The following is a 26,286-nucleotide window of genomic DNA, read 5'->3' as shown; positions in this document are numbered from 1 at the left end:
GGCTAGTTCATGTGACCTCTTATTAAGACAGAGACCAAGAAGTTTGGGATTTATACAGTATTACTCCTGCTGGATGGCCAATGGATGATGTGCTGGCCACAACGAAAAGGAACTTCTCACTGGTCACAGATAGGAAGAAATACATGAAGATCTTAGCTGTAGATCATGGTATTCTGGTCCCTTGATTACAGACATGAGTGCTGGTTCCAAAGTATAAGGTGGGCAGGGATACAGTTGGGTGTCAGACACAGGAGGAATCAAGAGCTCAAGCATCACCAGGGAGTTCTTGCCTCTTCTGCTAATTTCACTCTCAGTGCAGACCAGTGTCCTCCATACAGGGTAAGACATGTCTGCTAATAGGTCTGCAGCTCACATCTCACAAATTCCAACACTGGGGAGGGGCCAACTCTTCATTAGTGCCTGTTTGAAAAATCCTTAGGAAAAACTGTGATTGGTCCACTTCAAGCATGGACTAATTGTTGCCTGGGCATGGGTTTAGGTGGGAAAACGGCTCATTCTGAGGTGGTCCTGTCCTTGAGTAAGGTGAGAATTTTCATGATAAGGGGAGAAGGGACCCTGTGTAGATGGTTCCATGGGTGTCCACTACACAGATAGGTAAGAGTGGATGTAGTTATAGATGTCATATTTTAACCAACTCAATCAAAATTTTAAATTAGGAAAATCTGACTCTGATTACTGTCCCCAGAATTCTACTTTTTCCATTACCTTATTATCTTTACATTTATTCTCCAAAATCCTTAAGGCTTCCTGTATGGTTCTACAGGGGACCTTTCTCTCCTATCTCGCAGCCTCAAATGTATAAAATTCATACAGTTGAGTCTTGCCCCATACCTTTTGCCTACTGTTTATATCTTACTACCCTCCCTAATATTTGGGTTCCCTCTTCCTCTGGTTGGTCTGGGTCCAGTGGATCTAACATGGTCCCAGGGGCCTAAGCATCTGTGTGTAGCTCCCCTGAGAGGTCTGCACCTTGGCCTTCGAGGCAGTGCCTGGCTGCCGCCAGCCTCCTTTCCACTCCTCAGTCTCTGTATCTCATTTGCTCCTGATTTACTTTCTTATCTAACCCTCAGGGATCTTACCCTTTGTACCACGTATACAAAATTCCCTGGGACTCATTTTCTTCACTCACCACTTTTGTGACCTGCCTGAATCTGTTTCCTCTTGTCTGGCTCTCCAGGTTGGCACGTATTCTTGGAAAAAAATTGGGCCTTTTAACAGAGTTATGAAACTGAAGGCCTGTGCTCTGAAAACTCTGTGAGCCTTTCCATGGCTTGGCAATCAAGCTGATTCTCACTCAGCTTTCTTTCATACAGACCACAGCAGTTGATTGAAATGTTTATTATGTTCTAAGCTATAAGTTACACACCTCCAGTTCCCCAGCACAGAGTAAATAAACATTACAAAATTTATTGAATCCATGAATGAATGAACTGATTGAAAAGATGAATTTGTTCATTGTCAAATAAGAATTGGACTATGGGATGTAAATTGGAATGTATGTATAGATATACACATACATATATATCTTCTGTTGGGCATCTAGATCTTTATGGTAAATAATTTCTGTATAAATTTCAAAAATATTTTTAAAAAGGAGTCAACCTAACCTCTAAATATGTTTATAAATCATGGCATCCCATCCTAACATTTTGGTAAGTAGAGACTGAACTTTAATATTAAGTTGGTCTTACTGAGAAAGCAAGAATCATCATCAAGGTTACAATATCTATCTTACATATGGTATGGGGAAAAATCACAATATGATTTGATGAAATTAAAACAAAAACAAGGCATGGAATATGTTATTCACACCAGTTAATAAATACACGAGATAGGGATATCTAAATACAATTATCTAACAGAAACTGTATCAACTATAACCTATCAAATGGTTCACCAAGTTTAAAGTGCTTGCAATCATTTGGATTAAAATGATTATTAAAAAAAAAAGTAGAACTGTTATAAAGCTGAATGGGTGGGATTTCAAGTAGGATAAGTTTACACTATTTTGGGGGTTGGGCTAGAGTTTATTTTTTAGATATGATTCTTTGTGAAAATAATAAAGGAATTTTGGAGTATGTGGCTGGCATTATATTAATGAAATTGAAAATAATCTAAAAGGAAAATAAATATGATGCCTATGTAACCACATTTATTCACAAAATAACTCTATACTTGAGAACTCGAAGGTAATAGGCTGCTTTGTGGAGATTTTGCCCAGTGCACCAAGACATCTCTGAACAACTGCCCTCACCCGCAGCTCCCATCAGCTATTTCATATATCACCCCAATCCTTTGGCCACAGTTTATTGGGCTAGAATGAGCTCCTCGGCCTCCCCATGTGGACTTCAGGAGCAGCAGAGGCCTCTAGGTTGAAGAATGAGGCAACTGCCCAGCGGGACCAGAAATGTTACAGCGTATTCTTCAGGCACACTCGTGTCCCTGCACTCATGTGGCACCTGGGTGGGTCCTTATAGTAAATATCTCCTTTCTGTTTAAATTGAGTGAATACTCATGAGGCTGCTGAGGCTGTGGTGCGATACAGTCATACACAGTTGGTGGTACTATAAATGGTTATGAATTATCTGGAAAATATTTGGCAACATGTATCAGGAATATTAAAAATATTCATATCTGTATACTTCTAGGAGTGTGAGGAATTTATCAGATTCATGTACTTGAATGTTTATCTCAGTTTAATTGGTAACACTGAAAAATCAGAAAAAAACTAAATGATCCAATTTGGTGATTAGCTAACTCTGATCAGGGTGTGTCTATATTTTGTAATATTATGCAAATATTAAAATGTTTTAGAAAAATATTTAATGGGTAGGAAACTATTATGCTATGACATAAGTGAAAAATCTGTATGCAAAGTACTGGTCAAATTACGACTCCAATGTCATACAATTTATAGATGTGACTGTAAAATGAATACAAAAAAAGTAAAAGAAAATGCACTCAAATGTTAAAATAATAATTTGTGAGGTGAAATTAACCATGACTTTTATTTTTTATGCTTTTCTATATCTTCTAAATTTTCTACAATGATCACATATATAATTAAAGCATTATAAAGAATGATTTATTTATTTTTCTTTGTTCCATGAAAAACTATGGAAAATTCAAAATGATGTGTTTATTCCATGTTGTGTGGTAGAGCAAAATGTTTTCTTTATCTTTTCAATGACAGGGTACAAAATCTATACCTAATAGTATTAAACTATCAGTTGTATCAAAATTTAAATGAAAATGTTTATACTTATTCACAGTTATCTTATTTTAAAAATAAATCAGCATTTACTTTAAGTAATGAAGATCAAATACATTACAATAAAATTATTTTATTTTAAGTACATATAACTTTGCTAGATTTTAATCAAGTAACAACAGTTCAGAGATACAGATTTATATATACGTGTATGTGTAGAATATATACTTTTAAAAAACATTATGGCATACTTTATGATATATAATCTTTTTACCACAAACTATATACACTTCTCAGATATGAAATAAAACTAACATAAGTAGGAGGACACAACTACCTGGGACCAGACTAACATCTTTACAAGTAGTTTAACTTTTATATGAGACTTTAGTAACACCATTATAGGAATAAGCCATTTTCCTGGCATTGTTTTGGCAGTGTGAATGTATAAGACACTGACTGGATTTCACAAAAGGTTCTGAAACTTGACAACTACTGCTTAGCAAACCTCTGTACAAAATGCGTAGGAACAGTACAAGTGGGCCACAGTTGCTAAAAGCTGAACAAGTACAAAAGCTTTACTGCCCTTTGGAAATTGGACAGGACAATCTTGAATTCTGATCTCCTGTTGCTTTGCTAAAGGTTTAACATATTCTAAATACTTTTATGTGGAAACCAAAAATAATAGAACAAGAGCAGATTGAGGAGAGGAGATTGCATTTCTGCTAGTAATGTTTTCCAAATCAACACGTTTATCTAGTTTCTGACATCATTCTTTGAGCAGCCATCATCTATCTAACACAAAATGTGGCTTGGCTTTGTTTTGCTGCAAAGGGAAGGAAAAGCTTTTGTTCAGAGCTTTACAAAAGTTGGTTCAGTCACTTAATCCATTCGCTCCTTCAATTTTGAAAGGTAACTAATGCTTATTTGGTAGTGAAGTGCTTGCTGTAGAGGAATGTTTCTCTTGCTCCTTCTTTCCCTCGATGACGTCACAGACAGGTTTCGAACATGTCACTCAACCTCGAAACATGGCACAGGCTTCTTGGAGGCTGAGCTTGCATTATCTGAGGGGCGGTAGGAAAGCGTGCTCATTTTTGTTGATAGGCTTGAGTGAGATTTAGCCTTTGGGGGGATGTATTTCAGAAGCTGGAGAAAATATTTTTTAAATTTTTTTCCCAGGAAGCCATAAAAAAGAGGATTCAGGCAATTGTTAAAGTAAGCTATGCAAATGGTGATGGGCATGGCAGTGTCCACAATATCTGCAATTTTACAGTCATTTATGACACCCAGCTGAATCAACACATCCAGAAAAGTGAATATTTGGTGCGGAACCCAGGAAAAGAAAAAGAAAAGCACAATTGCCATAATTATTTTAAAAATATCATCGTTTCTTGGCTTGTTCTTCTGAATTTCATAAGCCTTCTTTAGGGTCTTCCAAATAAGAGTATAACTTGTAAGAATGATCAGAAAGGGAAACAAGAAACCCAGTATATTTTTGGTTAGGCCCAGACCTATGGGGAGGGTTGAATTTTGGGACTCGTAATGGAAAGCGCAAACCGTGATATTGGTGTTCTCAATGAAAAACACATTTCGGTGGATTATAGCTGGCAAACTGGCCAAAGCAGCTAGCAGCCAAATAATGATGCAGGTGACTTTGGCCACCAGCATCGTGCGTCGAAGGCGGGCCTTCATCGGGTGAACAATGGCCAGGTAACGATCGATGCTGAGGCACGTGAGTAGAAACACACTGGCATAGAGGTTGAAACTGACGCTGGCAGAAGCGATCTTACACAGGTAATTGCCAAAGGGCCAGCGGTATTCCATAGCAGTGTAGACGGCCCACAGTGGCAAAGTCAGCAAAAAGCACAAGTCAGCCAGAGCTAAATTCAAAAGAAAGACACTGGCCACAGTCTTCAGTTTCATGTAAAAGTAAATGACAATCACCACCAAACTGTTTCCAAATATTCCCACCACAAAGATGATACTATATAAAGTAGGAATCATGACAAATATGTAATTGTGCCTTCCAGCTTTGGGACAGTCATCTTGGATTCTTTTAATACCATCTTCGGTAGAAGAGTTGAGGAGCATTTTGATGTCCTGGGTTGAAATAGTCTCAGACACTATACCAAATGCACCTGGAAAGAGCAAAAATAAAAAGGTCAAAACAAAACAAACAACCCCCCCCCCAAACTTCCAGTTGTAAACAATCTTATTTCTTAGTCATAAATCCAGTAACTCAACTTAGGCTTAGAAAAAAAATATTAGATCATATTTTCTGAAGAAACACTGTGAAATGATAAAGTCTAAGACTGTACATTTAATTTTTATAACATAGTGATTTGTAGGAAGTGGTAAGTAACCTCCAGAGAAATGAAAGTGGGGTCCTATGTGAATAAGCCCATCTAGGTCCTTTGCATTTTTTCTCTAAGTAAGTCAAGTTTCCAAATTGATTAAAACATAATCTAAATCTTGGAAAACTCCACTGAATTAAATTAGTTATTCAGAAAGACTTGAACATTTTTCCTGAGGTAAGCAAGGGTAATTAATTTGTCTTTAACCTCAGAAGTGTGACACATGCATATATGTACTATTCTTTAAACCCTTTCTTTCATCTCACAATCCTTACTTATGTGTAAAAATTATTAGCATCCTTCCTTAAGTGGTCAGAATGGTGCTTCTAGTTTACTGAGAAATTGGCTATTGTGAGAACTGGTTTCAGAAGGGTAGGCGTGAGGGTTCAAGATGCTGGGGATAAATTTCTTACCATGGTTTTCTAGGCCTCTCCAGGCAGTAACCACTTACTCTTTAACTTCCAACTCAGTCTAGCAAAAGGGCCCGAACCCCCTAACTTTCATGCTTGCCAGCCATTTCTGGAGTTAATTTCTGGAGATTAACCATTTGTGTAACAAGGATGTTAAGTGAATAGATAGGCCAGGATTGTCAACAAACATGTCTTTAGTGAGGGCTTGAGATAGTAGCAGTTCTTTAGGATTTTAGGAAGAATCAGATGCTCAGGAATGAACTGCACAAAGACTTCTGCAAATATTTGCTCCAATATTTCAATGATCAACAATCAAGCTATTCATTTATGTGATTTAGAAAATCAACACATTCTGCCCTAGGTAAGAGTCCATCAGGAAGTCCTGGAAAGGGGGCTGTAGACACAGAGAGCCGCATCACAGCAGGTGGTACCGGCATGCTCTGCGGTGAGGCTCAGCACTGGGCACAGCAAGGACAGCTGGGCAGGGCAGCAGGGCTGGGTACAAAGATCTTTTTGCTACTCCAGGAGCAGGTCTCTACCCAAGTGTGGCTGTGCATTCCCCTGTAGCAACATGCACCGGGGAAGAAGAGTAACAGGAAAGGATGTGGCTGGGCTGCCTGGCACGGTTGTGCTTGGCATCACGAGAGCCAGACGCACACTCTCTGGGTAGAGTCCGTCTTGATGCAAAGGGATGCTGTGCAAGGGACGAGACCCCAGTGGCTGGCTTTTAAGAGATGACACGTGGGAAGAAAGGGGTTCCTAAGTGGCCTCTTTGCCTTCCCTGCACAGGTAATGTTATTCTCCTTATCCAAGTTTTTGGTTCCATGTCCTCATTCCCTTTTCCTTTTGCATTCATTAACCCTTATAAAATCTGAATCCTTTTCTTCTCCTTAAACTCATGGAGACATCAGCATCCACAAACAGGCATTATCTACTCCAAATGTCACATCCTCTCTGAAGCCCTTCCAACTTTTCCAAGCTGCTTTGGCACTTTGGATACAAGGTTTGTTATGACCATCTGCTGATATATCTGTCCTCCCCACTGGTCTGGCAGCTGCTTGAGGGGAGGGCTTGTTTTGAGTCATCTTGTTTACTAGTGAAGGCCCTGGTACATTCCAGAAGGCAGATGATACATGACTCATGAATGAGGGAGTGAGTGGACAAATAAATAAGTGAGTACCATATACCTTTTAAACCTATGAGTGTAGAGCGTGGAGACTAATTTCTATGGGGCTTATGAAATCAGTTTACATCCTGCTCTTCACAGACATTCGCAGAAATTACCTAGTGTCAACCTGGGCCTCACCTTGGACAGGAAAATGAAACAAAACAAAGCAAAGAGGCAGAAAACCTCTTGGTGCTTTTAGAAATCTGTGGTTTAGAAAACAGAAGAAGATGAAAAGAAGGAATAATTTAATAGAAACCAGGACGAGGCTCTTAGGGAGGTATGACTAATTCTTCCTTATCCAGAAGAATTTCCCTACACCTTGTTGATTTTTCCATTCATTTATTATAGACACTGAACTTATGCCAGTTTAGAAGTATAAACTCATTTAGGTAAACAAATATTCTTTATTAAAAATAAATTACTTCATAAAAGATTTATGGGCTAGCAATCATTTAGGCCTTAATGTGGATTAATTTACTTATTTGTCATGCTTCTAACATCTAGTTGAGATCAGCTGGATTTTGCCTAGGAAAAAAATTAGAAATGTCAAGGTTAACGAACTTCAAAGGTTGAAAAGAGCCTGGGTGAACTCCATAACTGAAAAACAGGGCAGAGATAAGTATTTCGTTCAGCCTGGGTATAAGGGCACTAAAAAGTAGGATGAATACACTTCATGTATTAGAATCCCCTGAGTGCCCTGGGCTGCAAGAGTGGGTAGAAAATTCCTCTCTCCTCCCGCTTTTCCCTCTTTCCCCTACTTTGAGGGCACCTAACTCAGGATGGCTTCGTTAATCCTATGTTTGGATTAAGTAGAATTTTATTGACTAGTCTGAAATTATAACCAGCATTAACAATAGAATTTCCATGGGAAAAAGTCTGCATTTGAGAGAACCAAATTACAAATATGGTTTTGGACTTCAGCTCCTGCACAAGCTGAGGTCAGCCTTCTTTTTCCAACTGACTCATGCTAATATTTAATATATAAAAGTTTGCACTAAACAGTGTGGGGAGCATAACTGGAAACTTTAGTGAGATATTTATTATTTTAATGAGTATATCACTTGAGAGACTCTGGACAGAGCACTGAATATACTAATTGGAAAAACATTTTACATAAACATTTGTATAATGACCGAGACCCCCTACCTAGAAAGGAAACAAATTTTCTCATACTTGAGGGTGATAGGAAGGGGGAGAGGAATTTTAGGTGATGGAAACAGCGGCAGTGACACAAGGAAGGAGAAAATGCAGACGGCACATTCAGCGGGTCATGCATCCACCACACAGGCACCGACACCTACTGTGTGTGGATGTCAAGGACACAGAGTAGATCAAGTCACAGTCCTTCCCCTCTGAGGTGTTCGAGCCTAGCTGGGGAGATGGGAGCCTTAAAGACAGAATCATTCCCAGTGTGCTGAATGTCTTTCCACACCAGATCGCTTTGAGCCAGCATGGTGGGGAGCACGGAGGGCAGTGGGACAGGGATCAGGAGATGGCACCTAGACTTTGGAGGAAGAACGGAAAACAGAGTGGGGAAAACATAAGGGCAACTGGCTGCCAGCTGAGGTGGAGTCCAGATTGTGTCACCACTGGAACTCTTTCCTCCTTACCTATGCCTGTAGCGGCACGTATGGGAAACTGCTCTTGTGCACTTACAGACATCGCACAACCCTCTCAAGAGTGTGGGGTCTGCATGTGCACTGGGCTTTTCTGGGTGGGATTCTCCAGTCTGTACTGCCACCACTGATAAGCGTCCCCAGAGAAATGTGAATCTTGGGAAAGAAGGAACTCTTGTGATTGGCAGGTACCTTGGATTTCGGATAAGTGAGTGGGAAACAGTGCCGCACTTTTCTCTGTGAGGCCGTGAAGGTGCTGTTTTGCTAAGAAGCTGGAGAGAGAGACGTGATCTACTAGGAGATCCAAACGCATGAGTCCCAGGAAGCAGCTGTGTTTCAGTTATATCCTGCCTCTTCTCCCAGCAGGGTTATGGGCAGGTAGAACACTGATTAAAAAAAAAAAAAAAAAAAAAGGAAGATCCACCTCTTCTTATATTTTTAATTTCTGGGTCTTGCCATAGCTTTTACCCAGGCTCTGTGGCGTACCTGAATTCCATACCACCATTTCCCCTTAGGGGAAAGAAGATGGCTTTGTAGTTAAAAGACTTGTAATAGAATCTTCTTTTGCCACTTTCAAATCTATATGGCTCTGTATAAGTCACCCCATTTTTCTGAACATGAGCCTCAGTTTCCTCATTTGTAAGAAATGGGGACAGTGATTTTACTGCACATGATTGTTATAGAAATTAAGTGAGATAATGTGAAAACACTGGGAAGATCTTTCAGATAGTGTTTAATAAATATGTTATTTGAATCTTTACTATCATTTTTTGAATGTAAGGCAAGCACCAATTCAGAACAGCCATTGGTCAAAAAAGCATGAGAGAGTGAAAAAAAAAAAAGGTGTATTCTTGGTAAGCTTCTTCTGTTTTCAGTAAAAGGCTAAAAATTCCAAGCTGTTGTTCTTCTGACGTACGAGTAAAAAATAATTTTAAACAGCTGAACAAATTTACTCTCAGTCAGATGGGAACCTGCAGTGTGCTACAAACACAGGGTTGGCTCTTTGTGGCCAAACCACATGTATTCATTGCTTGCTTTTGCAGGAGTTACTTTGCATTCCTTGACAGCTTTCTTGGTTCTCAAAAACAAGCATAAGAAAGAAGATTTTCTCCCTTTTTTTTAATTCTAAGACTATCTCCACAAGACTTTTGATTACAATATTAATACCTTCTTAAGCTTTTAGGCAAGCCAAAAACAATCTAATTAAATTGTTCATTACAAGCTCCTTTTTAATGAGTTTGCAATCCAAAGGAAAAAAAAATACCCTATAGTTTCCTATGATAATAAAGAGAGAACTAAAAGACCACGTAATTATATTTTAGAATAATTTTCTATCGAAGTATCTTTCTCAAATATCAAAAAGAGTAGGCCAGTGTTTGTAAGTCATTTGCTCGTAGTGCTGGACAGCTCAATAAAACGTCCTGTTTAAAAACTATTTTCTTTATTGCTCCAATTTTATGATCCTATTTTATAATTCAGACTTTAGAAAGCAACTATTTCTGCTCCTATGTGTCCTCCCCCCCATCCCCCCAAGTAATGCTACAGGGAACAACTCCTAGTCAGTATTTTTTTCAAGTCATTGACTCATAGAAGTTGGCACTAAAATTTTTAGGGTTTCTACTTGTTTCTTTTCCAAATCCACTTGTTTCTTATTTCTTAACCTTCTATTCCAATTTTATGGAGGTTGTTTCTTCCTTTATCTCCTTAAACATTTTGAATGTCTGTATGTTGAGCTCCTACCCAATTGCTTTACTATTTGCAGTTCCTTAGATATAAATTCCATTTGCTGTATCTGTGGATCCTCTTTCCCAGTGTTTGTCTTCCTCTTAGGTTTTGTAATCTTGGCCTATGAGTTCATTTTGGGCGGGAGTTAACTTCCTTAGGAGGCTTGAGTGACTGCATGGTGGCAGCCTGGAAACTTCTGCTTGGCCAAACAACACTCACTTGACCTGGAAGAGTTTTTAATGCTGATTTCTGAGCTTGATTTTCAACCTCATAGTTTCTTCTGCAGATACAGTGGCCCTCTATCCACATTCAAACTTGGGTTGGTCAATAGAAGTTTTCTAGTCTTTGGTTATGAAAAGGCAGTCATTTTCCAGTTCCTGGCTTTAACTAAGAAACTCAGTTTCAATTGCCTGCAGTACTTAAGTCTAGTGGTCCCGACTTCCATACTGGTAAGGTCATTAGAACTTTATCTCAGCTGTGTACCCTGGGCTTCTCTGGCCCACGTGGTCTCAATTCTGATTCAGAGCTGTGATCCGGCATTTTTTTTAGAGCGGGAAGGAGAATTTTCATCTCTGCTTGGTCCATTGTCTTCATATTGACTGGAAGTTGCCCCACATATCATTTGGAAGTTGCTTGAACACAGTAAGCATGGATTACAGTCACACCCTTCAATGAAGCATCCGAGCCTTTCTGGGCTGCACTTTCCTCCGTGCTGGTAATCCTGGCAGCGACGAAGAGTGAAGCAGGGCAGTGTGCCTGCACTGTGGGGCCGGTGACTAGAACTGCTCTCAAGTCAGATGCACAAGAGAATGCCACACTCTTGGTTGGCAATCCTAGCCTAACTTCTCTACTTTAAATGCTTTGCTTGAAGATGATTTTGTTCACCCCTGCAATTCTGGGTGACTACTTCTCCCAATACAAAACAAATCTTATTAAAATTATTGTCATACTAAGTGTTTAAGACCCAACCTTCTCAAACTTATTGAATGGATCTGTGATATGTCTTAGCAGGAAATAGTGGCTTCTGGTCTTCTTCCCAAGTCAATATTATTCACTGTGGTCTGACTCATAAGAAATGAAAACAGAGCAAGCTGCTTTCTTAATTTGGCACATACCAATTGTAACCAAGTGTGGTGATGGTGGTTAAATGTTCCGTCATTTCCAACTAGCCCTCCCCTTTGCTTCATCCCAAATAACCCAAGAACCTGAAGGCCCCAGCTTATGAAAGAAAATCTAGAAGTCGTTTTCAAGTTAGGATATAATATTTTAGCTTCTTTAGAATTATTCAAGACTAACATCTAATAATGAAACACTAAACTACAATTAAACTTCTCTCTACTCCAGAAATTCCTACTTATTATGTTATATTTTAAACAAAATATCTTGAGCCCCCCATTATGCCAAACTCTTGGCTGTTTCTGTTATTTTTATTTTATTAAAAAAAATTAGAGAAACAGGTAGGCATAAAATATATGTAATTAAGTGTAATTCACATGCTTTAAAAAGTTTTCTTTGACATGTTGATGTTAGTAGAAAATGTTCTTGTTATATTAAATAGAAGGGTCATGTGAGGCTTTCTAGGGAGCTTGGAAAGAGCAGAGCTCCAGAGAGTAGGAGAAAAGGGAAAAAACCCTGACTTGGAAGAAAGCCCATGTATAAATGAGCCCCTGTTTTCCCAAATTCTTCAAACTTACAGACTCATGAAATTTCCCCACTAGAATCATCACCACATTTCAATAGACCTGTTCTCGGCCATCAAGGGGAAGGAAACATCGTTTTTAATAATATGCCTCTTGGAGATTATTCACAAGCTTTTCTTTTCCAACAGATGAAAAAGGCAGTGCCAATGTGGGCTTCTTAGTCAATGACAGCTGCTCTATCCAATTTGTGAACAAATCCCCAGATTTCATATGTGAAGACATTTCTCTTTTACTTCCTTGAAATTTTAATTCAGCAGGAGAAACTATCTCATTTTAAATTCCACTTTAAGGACTATGAAGAAAGTTATTGGGCAGGAAACAAAGCACTAATTAATTTGCATCCTTAAGACATTATGATAATATTATAGAATTTATATGTAGTATGAATTTTATGTTAGAGATTATTGGCCACATGGTAATTCACTTCAGATTAAAGCTTTTAACATATACAAACCACATAACCGTACATTTTAAACAAAGCTAGAAGGAGCAAATATTCAATATACTGTACATATTTCTCCAAATTGCCCAATGTTCTGACTGCAGTAGGAATACTCTTTGAATGACAGTCTGCAAATCAGTCCTGGACAATGCACAGGCTGGGCTTCTACTTCTGGCTTTCCCACTCACCAGCTGGGTGACCTTGAACCAGTCACTTAGCTTCCCTAGACCTTTGCATCCTCAGGGAGCTACTCACATACTTGAAAAGAACTCTCCTGAAGCACTGAAATTTTCTCATTTTTCTTTTGACTAGGTATGCATCTTTTAAGACCAAGGGCAATATGACTTGAGAAGTAGAAATGACCTATGACATTTCATTAAATCAGCTATCTATATTTATCTATATGCGAGGATACTTTAAAAAGTTCATGGAAAAATAGAATTAAAAGAAAATACAAATCTTTCCACAAACTTTTGAAGTACCCATACTAATTTAATTTAATCCTACACTAATTTAATTATATTCTATATTAAACACAAGAACTCTTTGTATTAAAAACAGCAAAATGAATTTTTCCTTTTACTAAAGATAAACTCCACATAAGATTATTATATAGTTTTTTTTTCTTTCTTTTTAAAAATTAACTATCACTCAAAGAAATGTTTCCCAAGCACAACATCTGGATAACTGGTGTGGCTCTAGGCTATTGAGGTTAAGTTTATAAATTTAGGCCATACCTGGAATAGCTAGTTTTACTCCATTTACAACCAAAGGCTGTGAGCCTCTCAGATATCCCTTGTGCTATTCACTGACACTAACCCCGAGGTGAAAGAGTACAGACAGATTGACCCATGGTTGAAAATCAGAATTAAAAGTATATTCTTAAATTAAGGAATCAAGATTATATCATCCTATAAAAAAGGGGCATCATGGAATACTGTAAATATAACTCATAAAAAATGAACCTACTCTCAGATCCTTTGTGGAAAAATACAACTTTTTATTTATTTTTTATTTTTTATTTTATTTTTTATTTTTTTTAAATTTTATTTTGTCGATATACATTGTAGCTGATTATTGCTCCCCATCACCAAAACCTCCCTCCCTTCTCCATCCCCCCCTCCCCCCCAACAATGTCCTTTCTGTTTGCTTGTCATATCAACTTCAAATAATTGTGGTTGTTATATCTTCTCCCCCCCCCCCCGGTTTGTGTGCGTGTGTGTGTGTGTCTGTGTGTGTGTGTGTGTGTGTGTGAATTTATATATTAATTTTTAGCTCCCACCAATAAGTGAGAACATGTGGTATTTCTCTTTCTGTGCCTGACTTGTTTCACTTAATATAATTCTCTCAATGTCCATCCATGTTGTTGCAAATGGCAGTATTTCATTCGTTTTTATAGCTGAGTAGTATTCCATTGTGTAGATGTACCACATTTTCCGTATCCACTCATCCGATGATGGGCATTTGGGCTGGTTCCAACTCTTGGCTATTGTAAAGAGGGCTGCGATGAACATTGGGAAACAGGTATACCTTCGACTTGATGATTTCCATTCTTCTGGGTATATTCCCAACAGTGGGATAGCTGGGTCGTATGGTAGATCTATCTGCAATTGTTTGAGGAACCTCCATACCATTTTCCATAGAGGCTGCACCATTTTGCAGTCCCACCAACAATGTATGAGAGTTCCTTTTTCTCCGCAGCCTCGCCAGCATTTATCGTTCAGAGTCTTTTGGATTTTAGCCATCCTAACTGGGGTAACTTTTTAAAGTTTAGCAATGTGGTTCAGGTGCCCAGATAAAAACACAGAGGTGAGGACAGAGTATTATAAAAGAACCTCACAGTAATGTATCATTTCGTATTTGAAGTATTACATTAGTTAACATTTTGAAGAGTTTAAAGGACTTCTGTCCTAAGAAAATGAATGCTCCAAGGGTAACATTTATTTGATTTTTAAATGTAGTTTTATTTTTTTCAAGCACAGTTCTGTACACATTGTACTTCTTTACTTGTTACTTAACATTAAAATACTGTAAATATTGAGGGACAGCAGAACGGTCTGGCAGAGAAAGCACTGGACTGGAGTCCTGGCAAGGAGCCTGCTCTTCCACTAACCAGCGACACAATCTTACACAGGTCATTTAATCTCTCACTTTGTTAGTCCTTAAATATTACAAGATATTTAGAATGAGAATATCAACACGTGTTCTTACCTCTCTTTCATAGACTGTTAAGGGTAAAAAGTGAGGTTTTTGGAAGACATAAAATCACTTTGAAAGTATAACCTTACTGTAATGCAAGGATAAATGAAATGAATTTAATGAAAGAAAGCTCAGAACTTTAAAAGATTAACAAATATTTTTATTTATAAATTCATAAGAAATATTTTTGGGGGTTATAATTTAATGCTTTTATTTCAAGAATTGTAACAAAGCTGTTGCAATTCTTGATTAATAATTGACTAATGCTGAAAGGTAAAAGGGTAGACACATTTTTGTTTTCATGTGGCCTTTATGAGGCATCGAAAACTGAAGTATGAGAAACTCCTAACTACAACTGGAGAATTACTCATTAAACTGGCATTTCTCTTACACATTCAGGACTGGTGTAGATAAGGTATGTCCAGCAGAATGTTGTCTAGTAAAATAATCCTTGCATCTATGTTCAGATATCTGAAATTCCTTTAACTCTAATTGGGTGGGATACCCAAATTCATACCACAATTACAACTAAGATCTACCTGGAGAAAAAACATGACTCAGGTGAGAACCAGAATTAAGGTAGTGGGAAGAGTATAGTGATGGGAACCAAAAGATCTGAGTAAAATCCATGATTTACCTCTCAGGAACTGTGAAGTCTTTGGCTTTTCACTTACCCTGTGACTCATTTCCTTCATTTGGAAAATGATGATAATGATATGATGTTCATGATAATGATGATAAAATAGTAAATATCTGTCCAGTCTGGCTCACAACATTCTTGGGAACAACAAATTATATCATAAGTGGAGATGCCATGAGACACAAGAGCTTTGGGACTTCTGTTGGTGTTATTAAATTCATACTATGGTGTAAATGACTAATTTATTCCCCTGCAAGCAAATGTGGATAAGAGAGATTGGGAAACTGCACACAGTGCTAGAAGTGGAAGAAGCTACAGTACCAGCTGGGGTAGACAGCCTCAGAGAAGGGAGGCTAGGACAGGAGGCTGAAGGACACTGCTAAAGGCTGCTTGGACCAGACAGTTTTGCCAGCTCTGATAATTCCTTTCAAATACTATATAATTTTAAAATATAAATTACAATGATACTATACTACTGATTGTAATAAAAAGTTTTAGACCTTTCTATCTACTATTATTTACACTCCACTTTTTTTCTGTGTGGGGCTACTTGTGCTGCCTAATTGAACAGGCTGTGGTAAGAGGCATGGATGCTGGGCCAATGAGAGGTAAACAACACTTTGCTGACTGAAAAATAAGATGAGATACCAGTGACTGCTGCTTCCTGTGAAAACTTCATTAGCAATAAATGAGTTACCAGATGTCACACATCGGATTTGAAATTAAAATATATCCCCAATATTTGTGTACAGACAGAGCAGGAGTTAAAAATGAACTCTTTGCAAGAGAGCTGCATAAGATAATGCACCATTTTACTTTCTGATTGTTTCTCCTCTAAATGTAGAATAAAACACACCCCTTGGGTTGTGTGGAGGGAACACAGCATTTCTGCACAGAAGGCTAGCTAGTGAAGCAGCACATTACTCATATAGCAGCAGATCTTCAAGCACAAGGAGAATATTGTTGAACATTCCGTGCCACACCAAGACTGTCTTCTCTTGTTTTTAGCTTTGCTGTAGCAGTTTTTCCTTTTCTACCTTCACTTCTAGCAAGTGATTTCTGTTTTTATTACCAGCAATGAAACTGTTCAAGTCAGCAACCGTCGGCACTGACTCCACTCTCCCTGAACTCTGCTATAACAGCAACCCTGTCCATCCTTCCCTGGCTTTGTGGGATATTAAAACTCTCCTCTTGTTCTTCCAGCTAGCTAAGCTGGCTCTATTCTCGTCCTTGAGGTTACAAGCCTCCAGTCCGAAAGCAATTGTGGTTAGGGAGGGAACCCCACAGTAGGAAATGGAAGTGCACAATTTCACTCGAGCCAGCAGAAATTTCAAATGATAAGCTGGTGTGATGGAAATAGCTAACACTCTCTAGTTTTTATAAACAAATATTTTTGGCTGAACTTCTTCGGCCCAGTTCCTTTGCAATTTCAAAATCGTGCAGTTACTCAGTTCCAGCTGAAGATCGTGGCTGTTTGCAACAATTTGTTTACTTTTTTCTTTCCAATTAATTTTGGTTCTTATCTCCTGTAAGATGGGTGAAGTTTATAAATCAAATTAAGAGGGTGAAAGTGAATGATCACTCTCAAGCCTCTTCTGGGAGAAATATTTACACAGGACTTCTTTATACACAGAAATTTCCCAAAGCACTTAAAAGTTTATTTCCAGATCATTAACTACTCATCAGGCACTGGGGACGCAGGAGTTACTGCCCTTTGACCCTCACATAAAGGAAGACAGAGCATCCTTGAGATCATTAGTTACGTCAATGGGGGAAATGTCAATTTAATCTTTTCAGCACATAACTTCAGCACAATGTGACATACAAGTGTTCCATTAAACTTATTTAATATACAATTATTTTATATTTCTCTTTCTGCTGGTATTTGATTCACAGAAGGGATTTATAATAGTGGCTTAATATCAACAATAGAAACATTTATCGCTTATGATTAATTGAAAGCTTACTATGTGCCAAGTATTGTCCTAATTGCTGTCATCTCTACAAGATCCCTATGAGAAAAGACACCATTATTTCAATTTTTAAAGACACCGTTATTTCAATTCTTTAGTTGAGGAAACAAGCTTAGAGATCAGGTCCTTACATTTTTGACATTCTATAAGTAACATTCCAAGGCTCTATTATTATTATTTTTATTTTTTTGGTTAGGTCATCTCTTCGTACTCTAGTTCAGTGCTTTTCAATTGGGGGTGATTTTGTCCTCCAGGGACATTTGGCAATATCTGGGGACATCTTTGATTTTTACAACAAGGGGAGGGAGAAAAGGGAGGTGCTGCTATGCTAGAAGGTAGAGACCAGTAGTACTGCTAATCATTTCATAAGGCACAGGACGAGTGCCCACAAGAAAGAATTATCTAACTCAAAATGTTGGTAGTGCTGCTATCAAAAAACACCTCTGCTCTAGGCCCTACTTCTTTATTTTTTAATCGTCTATTACTTATAGCTCTTACCTTTTATGGAATAAGTTAACTATATAATGCATTTTATTGGTGGTTTTTGTGTTAGTTATTACATTTTTCCAGGAAAACAATAGATTCCTCAAAAGATAAAACACTGTTGGGTAACCCCTCAAAAGTCCAGGTTGTATTGAGTGCTTAGGTGGAGCCCTAAAAGTGGAAGTTGACTAAGTATCTGCTGTGTTAGATCATTCTAGAAATTACTCTCTTTAAGCATTTTCCAGAACTCCAGGATTCTGCACAAATGCACTGAAAGAGGAAATTTGAGCTTAGATTCATTATAAGGGCTTCAAGAGACTTATGGCTGTTGTGGTGGCCCCAAAGTCCCCACTGGAGAGAGGAAGCCACCGTGTGGGGAAGTCAAACCCTGCCCTCTGGTGGCCTCACCACTATAGACACTGCAGGGAATCTGATTGAGGGCCACAGGGCATCGATCTGTGTCCGTAGGGTATGAACTGATTTTGCAGTATTTGAATGTAAACTCAGCTTTGCATTCACATTAGGTTTTTCTTCTCTGTGGAACAGTATATTAAATATAACACATCATCAGGGCTCTCATTAGGATTAAACTAAGTAGAGAAAAGTGAGAGAGGGTAAATAAACCTAGTTACAAATAATACTTTCTGGAAGTTTGGCAACCAAAGGGTTTCAAATACTTAGCTCAATGTTCTGTTACTTGCTTCCTCTATGAAACTGATTTTCTGACTCATCAGGGCACAGAAGAGTTGTTTTTGTAGCCAAGGAAGGACATTTTTGGGAGAAAGCTTTCTAAGGAGCAATATTAATAAACTTCTATGACCAAAATTCTATGGCCACAATTTTAATTGTTTATTGGTTCCTGTGGTATTTTCCCTGTAAATTTCTTGTAGACTAGTTTAAGAAGAAAAGCGCCATGGAGTTTGAAAGACCAGCTTATTTGGAGGAAATTATACTCCCCGCTCTTTCCCATCAAGCCATCAAGAATTCCTCTATCCTCTTCATTCCCCGGCATCTCCACCAGAAAAAAAGAAAAAAAAAAAAACAACTCTATCCTCTTACTGTGAAAACACTGCTGTACATCTCATCACAGAGCACAGCCTTTTCTGTACAGGGATGCCAAACGGGTAACATCTGAGTGAAGCATTTGAAGTCATGCTACGCAACTCTGTGGTAGACACACAAGGTCATTTAGAAGGACGTTTTACTGAGAACATCAGAGCTTTTAAAAGATGCATGCAGCCTTTTCTGGATAATTGGGGTGAAGCAGAAATGAAGAAAAAGCCCATGAAGCACAAAAATAAAAAAAGCAATCAGATGGAAACACTCAGAATTAGGAGTGAAAAGATATGGTGAATGCTAATGCTGAATCTTAATATATAAAACCAAAAGCAATGAATAAAAGAGCAACTTAATTTAAGAAGTTGAAGAGTAGAAATAAGTTGACTGCAGGATTTAGCAGGGAAAAAGGACTTAGAACACACACTAGCCTAGAATTGGGGCTAGGGCACTTGGGGGCTTTTTCTTTGTCTTTCCAGAAATTGAAACCTCAGGCAAATCATTAAACCTTCACTGGACATTGCTGACAAATGGGAATGATACTATAAAGCCTCTACTTCACCTGAGAAGGATGTTGTATGATTATGTGTATAACATTTTTTTCACAAGACATTATATTATACCCACTTAGTATGGGTAGACCAGATACAATAAAAAAATAAGTTTAATAAATTGCTGAAGCAGAAAGCTCATCTATATACCAAGAGGCATATATTCAGCACTTAAAATCTTAAAAGGGAACATTAATTTAATTAACATTAGCAGAGTCTATTGACCGCTGCATCACAGGCAACAAACCAACCATAACCTTTGCAGTCACCAAGGTCAGGGTTGAGATTCTGCTCCATCTCTGACTAATCGTGTAACTGTCTAATTTACTGACCCTTTTTGAACATTAGTCTTCTCTTTAAAACGGGATAAAACCTTACTGTATTGTTAACATGAAGATTAAATAAAACACGAGGAAAAAAGATTGCCACACTCAGTAAATTTATCTGTTGTTGCTATCATTATATATATTCTCAATATATATGTTCCCACATATACTAAATTACTACATAACATTTTACCTTATATGTGTAATTTGTCACATTATTACACACAGCCAAGAAATTGATTGTAAGGATGTTAGAAGCCCTATCAATACGATACTATAGGGTGATCTAATTTGTTTTTTATCCCTAAGGTAATTTAAAAGATCCATTTTTAAGAAGAGAAAGAATGAACATCTAAAGTGCAGATGATTTTAAGATTAAGTTGGAGGAGGGAAAAATATCAAATCAAACCTCAACTAATTAAATGACAAAAATTTCCTTCAAAATGCAGGATTCAGAGAAAAAAATTTCTTTGCTTACAGCTCCCCTAGTATTCATATAAGCCTCTTCCTTGAATTATCTGACTTGACATGTAGTAATTGTTGATCTTTAATATGATTTCATGAGTTTATTTTCTAATAATGCTACAACACTGTATTGTTTCTATGATAGCAATTTTGGTACTACTTTATTACTATGTAAAATAGGGGAAAAACAAATTAGGCTAAATATTTTTGTATCCAGAGGAGGCAGATTTGTGAAGTTCATTAGAACTTTGTGAGAAGAATACACTAATAATTTTGGATATCTTGATAAGAAGAGGTTACAATTCAGAGAAAATATGTTTCAGAAATAGGTCTATTCTAATAGCCACAGTTGTGTACATAGGTCAGTGATCAGCTTAAAGCCATTCCCTAGATAAATTACATAGTTTCTTTATGTTATACCAAATATTAAGATGTTCTCTTAACATAAAAAGCCATTCTGCAACTTATGAACTTTAAATTTAGGTTCAGAGAATAGCTTTATCTCAATGTAGATCAGCAAGTCAGAAATTTCTGCTATTGAAAAAAATTTATGGGTCAAGTTTATACGTTTTCTCCTTTGGAGAAATACAAGAGTATATATGAATGCACTTTGTCCCTGTAAACACACACAATTTTGTGAATATTATCAGTGGTGTTTTGGTTGTCAGGTTTTCCAAGCAAAGTCTATTTTATAACCGGTTGTGCAGGTGAACTACTCTTCCCTACAGTCTTTTGATTTCCCTGAAACAACTTAAGTGATAGATTCATAGCATTTTATTGGGGAATATTTCCTAGAAATTGTATGCTCCAGGGTTCGCATTTTCAGATGCTTTTAGGGGCTGGGAGTAACAGAGATGGGTTACTCGGAAGTAGGTGTGGTGGTGACCGGAGGGTCCTCCCTCTTTCTTGGAGGGGGTGGGAAAGTCACTTCTCACTTATAGCCAATTGTGCCAATTGTGATGAGTGGGGTGCACCTGATTTTTAAACATAAGCTGGAAATTTCAATCTTTATGTGAAATATCCTATTTTGAAATGTTTTCAACTAATGCAAATGAAAAAAAACCCCACAAAACAACAACAACAACAACAACAACAAACCCACTGTGGAACTAAACAGAACTCTTCTGCAGATCAGATTGGGTCCAAGGGGTTGCCAGATTGCAACCAAGGATCCAAGCCAACCACTGACTTTTACGACTGAGAAATCAGACTCCATGCCACAGCCAAATGCTGCAGACCCCTGTCCAACGTCTCTACACTCCACTCAATAAAGTATACCTGTGATTGTTAGACATCCCCCTTCCATGTCCACATTCAACAACAATCCACAACAGAGGAGTTGGAGGTAGTGGGAAAACAGAGATGGATGGGATGAGGTTACTGCCCACCCTTGTTCTCATCTTTCTCCCATCCGCATGTACACGAGACAGCCTGGCTCGGAGTCTGAGGAGCATCTCAGAATGGCAGCCTGGACTTCACACCTCCCACCCTATCGCTCCTGCCAGCAACGTATTTTTTTTCTTTCTATTTTTCTATACTGTAAACTTTAGTTTTCTTTTAGAGATGTTGCTGCATTTTACTGAATTGATGTCTCCAGATGTGTGAATGTAGCATAGAATCTATGATATTTGGGTATTCTTGCATATTATTTTGACATTTATTTAGCAGATATCATCTAATGTCCAAAAGGCCACCAGTAGTGAAAGGGACTGATGCTATTTCATAGAGCCATGCTGACTCATTGGTCCTGGTTATATAACTGGTGAGGAGCATAAATTTTAAAATATTTGTAATAGGTGACAAAGATGTTTATTTTTGAAAGCTTCATTGTCAAGTGTTTGTGAAGTGAATTTGATGCTCCAAGAACAAAATTATCTACACATTATAAGGCTACATTTGTGTTTTGTTACAAATTCATTCATTGCAGGTTTAATAACACACACCAAAAAGGGGGTGAAAAGAACATATCTGGTGCTGATTAGGCAGATACTGAGGGAATTACACAGGATTAATACTAGATGGATATGAAATGTTTCTGATTAATAGTAATACTTGGTCAGTATATTTATTGTTTGAGATTCTAGCCCTAATACAACTTCCTGGACAGGTAAGTTGGGTTTTCAGCTTTACTGGAATAAATAGTTTAACTTGCGTGAGCGTGTTTCAGATTCTGTAAAAGTACAACATGCATGTTTTGGTTATTTGCTTGGTTGGCTGGAAGAATGTAGTTCCTGATTTTATGCATAGCACCTGGATGGGTAGAGTGGGGAGCTACACACATGCTAACTTCATGCTAACTGTGTTCATGTGGAGATGTCATTTCATGCTTTTTCAGAGTTTTCAAGGTAAGACAACACAGAGGGAAAATGTGGTAGGATGATGTAAACTTTCTTGGAACTACCTCAGGTGCCGTATTGAGCTACTTTCCCGAGGAGTCCCAGTCTAGAGTGACAGAGTGTCAGTCCATGGAAGGTGGTGGAACCTGCTTCATGAGCCAAGACAGACCAAGAGGCATCAGGGCGAGATAGAAAAAGGGTTACCTGGCAGCTAACCCCAACTTTAAAGGAAGCATTTATCTGAGAGTTTTAGTATTAGGGCTTAAGTATTAGGCTTCAGGAATCAATTTCAGTGTCCAGGGAAAAATATTTTGGGAGCAGTGGATTGAACATGGTCTTAGTCTCTGAAGATGTGGCTTGAGTTTTCATCTCAGACATTGTAGTTTTTATCTGTACAGATAAGAAATTCAAATTTCAGCCTTTCTTACATCTTCCATGTCTTTACCTAATGTCCTTTTGTAATAATTCAGTCATCTTTGTCATTACTCAGTCTGTTCCCACTGATTGATTTGTTTTCTTTCTTTATGGATTATGCTTGCCTGCTTCTTCATATATGCCTGGTAGTTTAATAATGACTGCTAAACTCTGTAAATCTTACTTTGTTGGATACTGGGTGTTTTTGTATTCCTATAAAAATTCTTCAGCTTTGTTCTGGAGAGCAGTTAAGTTACTTTCAAGTAGTTTGATTCTTTCAGATCTGACTTTTAAGCTTTGTCAGGTGGGACCAGATGAGCATTTGAGCTAGGGCTGATTTTTTTCCCCATTCCTGAGACAAAACCTTTCTGAGTATGCTACCTGATGCCCCATGAATTATGAAGTTTCCCACTGTGGCTGGTGGGAACAGGAACTATTTCCTGGCTCTAGATGATCTCTGGGGTTTGTTTCCTCTGATCCTTTTGGGAGAGCCCTCACCCACATGCACTGAAACACAAGGAGGAACCTCTGCATATCCCTGGGCTCTTTTTGTAGCTCTCCACTCTCTGGCACTCTGCCATGTGAATTGCAGCCTTGCTGAACTCTCTGGACTCCCAGATCCATCTCCTCAATTCAGGGAGACCTCTGAGCTCTGCCTGGATTTGTCTTCCCTGTCCATGGCCGAACACTTCCTCTAGGCAGCGAGCTGGGGCAGTCACAGGGCTCCCTTCATTTGTTTCCTGCCCCTCTGCGATCACTGCCGTGTGTTATCTGATGTCCACTGTCCTGAAAACCACTGTTTCCTCTGTATGTACAGTGTTTTTAGTTAAGCGGGGAGGTGAATCCAGTTTCTGTTATTCCACCTTGGCTGGAGGCACAAGTCTGTGGGTTGTTTGAGTTTTGATTCTACATCTTATATGCTATTTGATTGTGGAAGAATTACTCAGCCTCATCTTCTTCTTTGCCCATTTATGAAATGGGGATAACACTACGATGATTAATCAACGGAATCATATGTGGGAAAACATGTACTGGTCTGTAAGGTTAGGCAAATGGACATCCACACACTGAGAGTGAGCTTTTAAGAAAAGGACAGGAGCTGAATTAGTATTCTCTCTCTCTTTGGCAGGAGTGACCTGGCCCTTTTCTCTTGTCCACACAGAAATGCTTGCCTTATTTGTTGCCCTTCTGCCCTCTAGTGACCTTGCCTTTTACCTCTGGACATGCTGGTAAAGGGCCTACATGCCAAACAGACATCTTGCCTCCTCCCGGAACTTAAGGGACAAAAGCCAACTTTACCTGAAACATTTTGCCAAAGCTATGCCAACACTGGACTGTAGTAAAGCCAACAGAGTCCATGTGATTTGCAGTAATAAAAATCTCATTTTTCATTATTTACACCTTAATTTAAAATAGTCATTTTCACTAAAATGTGAGGTAGAAAGAATGCAAAAATCCCTTAATTGAGAACATCTGCCTACAATTACAAATATAGGAACTCGCATAGCTTATAATCAGTATATTAACATTTGAAAAGAAAATGATTTTTTTTTAAAGAAAGACATCTTTCTTCTGACATATTAAAATTCCAACTTACTAAAGTGGTAACGTGAGTGAAAAAATAATAAAATCCTATGGCTTTTTTATTGCATGTTTATTTAGGCCAAACCAGTATGAGGCAGCTAGATTAATTACTTTTATACCATTAAGTACTATGCATAGTTAATTATTACATCTAAGTTGTGTCTGAGCCAAACCGGTGAATTACTATTCATGCAGGGCAATGATGATAATTTATGTACTCCCTCCATACTACAGCTTGTTAATATATTATTTTTGATTTGGAACTAGATGTTAAAAGTTTGCAAGAGTCTTTTAAAGACTACCCATGACATAAGTTCTAAAATTATGGATTTCAAAATTAAGGTTGACAACATGCTATGATAGAAAGTTATTTAGCTGATGGAATTACAGTAATGGATTTTGTCTGAAGAATATATTCTCTTATGTTTTATTCTGATCTATTGGCGCTTGTGGTTTCAGCTTGTGCTTTTTAAAATTCTGCTTGATTTTACAATTGGATGTTCTTTGGGCCCTTAGTTGTTTTTCTACAGCATACACAGGACCTGATTTCACCCACTCTCCTCATATGGCCACAAGGGTACAACTACCACGAACTCACCAAGCTCAACAGATGACATGGAGTCAGTTTTAAAATGTAAGATCAACTTCTTAAAACTTTAATAACAGATTCTTAGAGATATTCGTACATAGTCAAGTGAAAGAGAATTTTAAATGTTTATAAATTCAAAAATTAAATCTAAGAGATGCTATTAAAGTAAAAAAGAAAAAAGGAGAAATCAGTAAGAATAAAAAGTGTAATTTAGAAAATAAAGATGTTGTAGCACCTGCTTGCTGCTCTGTGGGGCCCTGGATTAGCATTACCTGGGAGCTTACTAGCAAAGCAATCTCAGGCCCCACCCCACAGAATCTGCATTTTTAAGAAGATTCCCTAGGTGATTTGGGTGTTCATTAAAGTTTGAGGAGCACTAGTCCAGAGCACATTTAGTAATCACTTAAGCTTATACATGGATCAACTAGTTTCCCCTGGAGACTGGAGAGCCACCCCAGGCACTGAGCTCAGAGAACAGGACAGGGGCTGCTGGTGATCGTGCTTTCACGAGGAGCTCTTGGAGTATAGAGGAAGAAAAGCCCCAATGAGGGAAAACTGTATACAAAGGAAAATAAAATATATTTCACATAACACAGGTATCTGTCAGCTCCATTTATATCATCTTTTAGAGGAAAAATAATACAGATCCAGACTTCTTGTTGGGACTTTGGTCAGAGGGTCCTTGCTTGTTTTAGAGGGATTGAGGAACATCTAAAAGGATAGGGAGTGCTCTGCTTTCCCTCATAGTGCATTCTTACATTTTTTTTTGTTTCTATGAAATATGTGAATTTTGCCACGTGAATAATTTTAACTTTTTTTCCCCCTTAAAATGTAGGCACTTTCTGCACAATTTCCTCTTCTCGCAGAGGCTTTCAAACTGTTCAACCACTAGAGGTCTGTATTACCTATTTTAAAATATCATTACTGGCTGACACTTCTGCTTTCAATTTCAGTACCTATTTCTATATCTTAAAATTTAAAGTCTCTTTAAGATATAACACCAGGGAATAAAAATCACAACAC

General features: G+C 38.0%; 1 protein-coding gene across 1 annotated transcript in view; it reads right to left on the bottom strand.

Annotated features, from left to right (window-relative positions):
- Positions 1–3,345: 3,345 nt before the first annotated feature.
- Positions 3,346–26,286, bottom strand: part of AGTR1 (angiotensin II receptor type 1) — a 43,266-nt gene continuing 20,325 nt past the window's right edge. The window contains exon 3 of the mRNA XM_063096944.1: positions 3,346–5,370. Coding sequence (XP_062953014.1) covers positions 4,244–5,323 — 1,080 coding nt within the window. The 5' untranslated portion in view covers positions 5,324–5,370 and the 3' untranslated portion in view covers positions 3,346–4,243. The remainder of the gene's footprint in view (positions 5,371–26,286) is intronic.

This window comes from Cynocephalus volans, chromosome 1, assembly GCF_027409185.1.
Source record: "Cynocephalus volans isolate mCynVol1 chromosome 1, mCynVol1.pri, whole genome shotgun sequence".
NCBI lineage: Eukaryota > Metazoa > Chordata > Mammalia > Dermoptera > Cynocephalidae > Cynocephalus > Cynocephalus volans.
The sequence above is the reverse complement of the archived record's forward strand: the minus strand, read 5'-3'. Positions and strand labels throughout refer to the sequence as shown.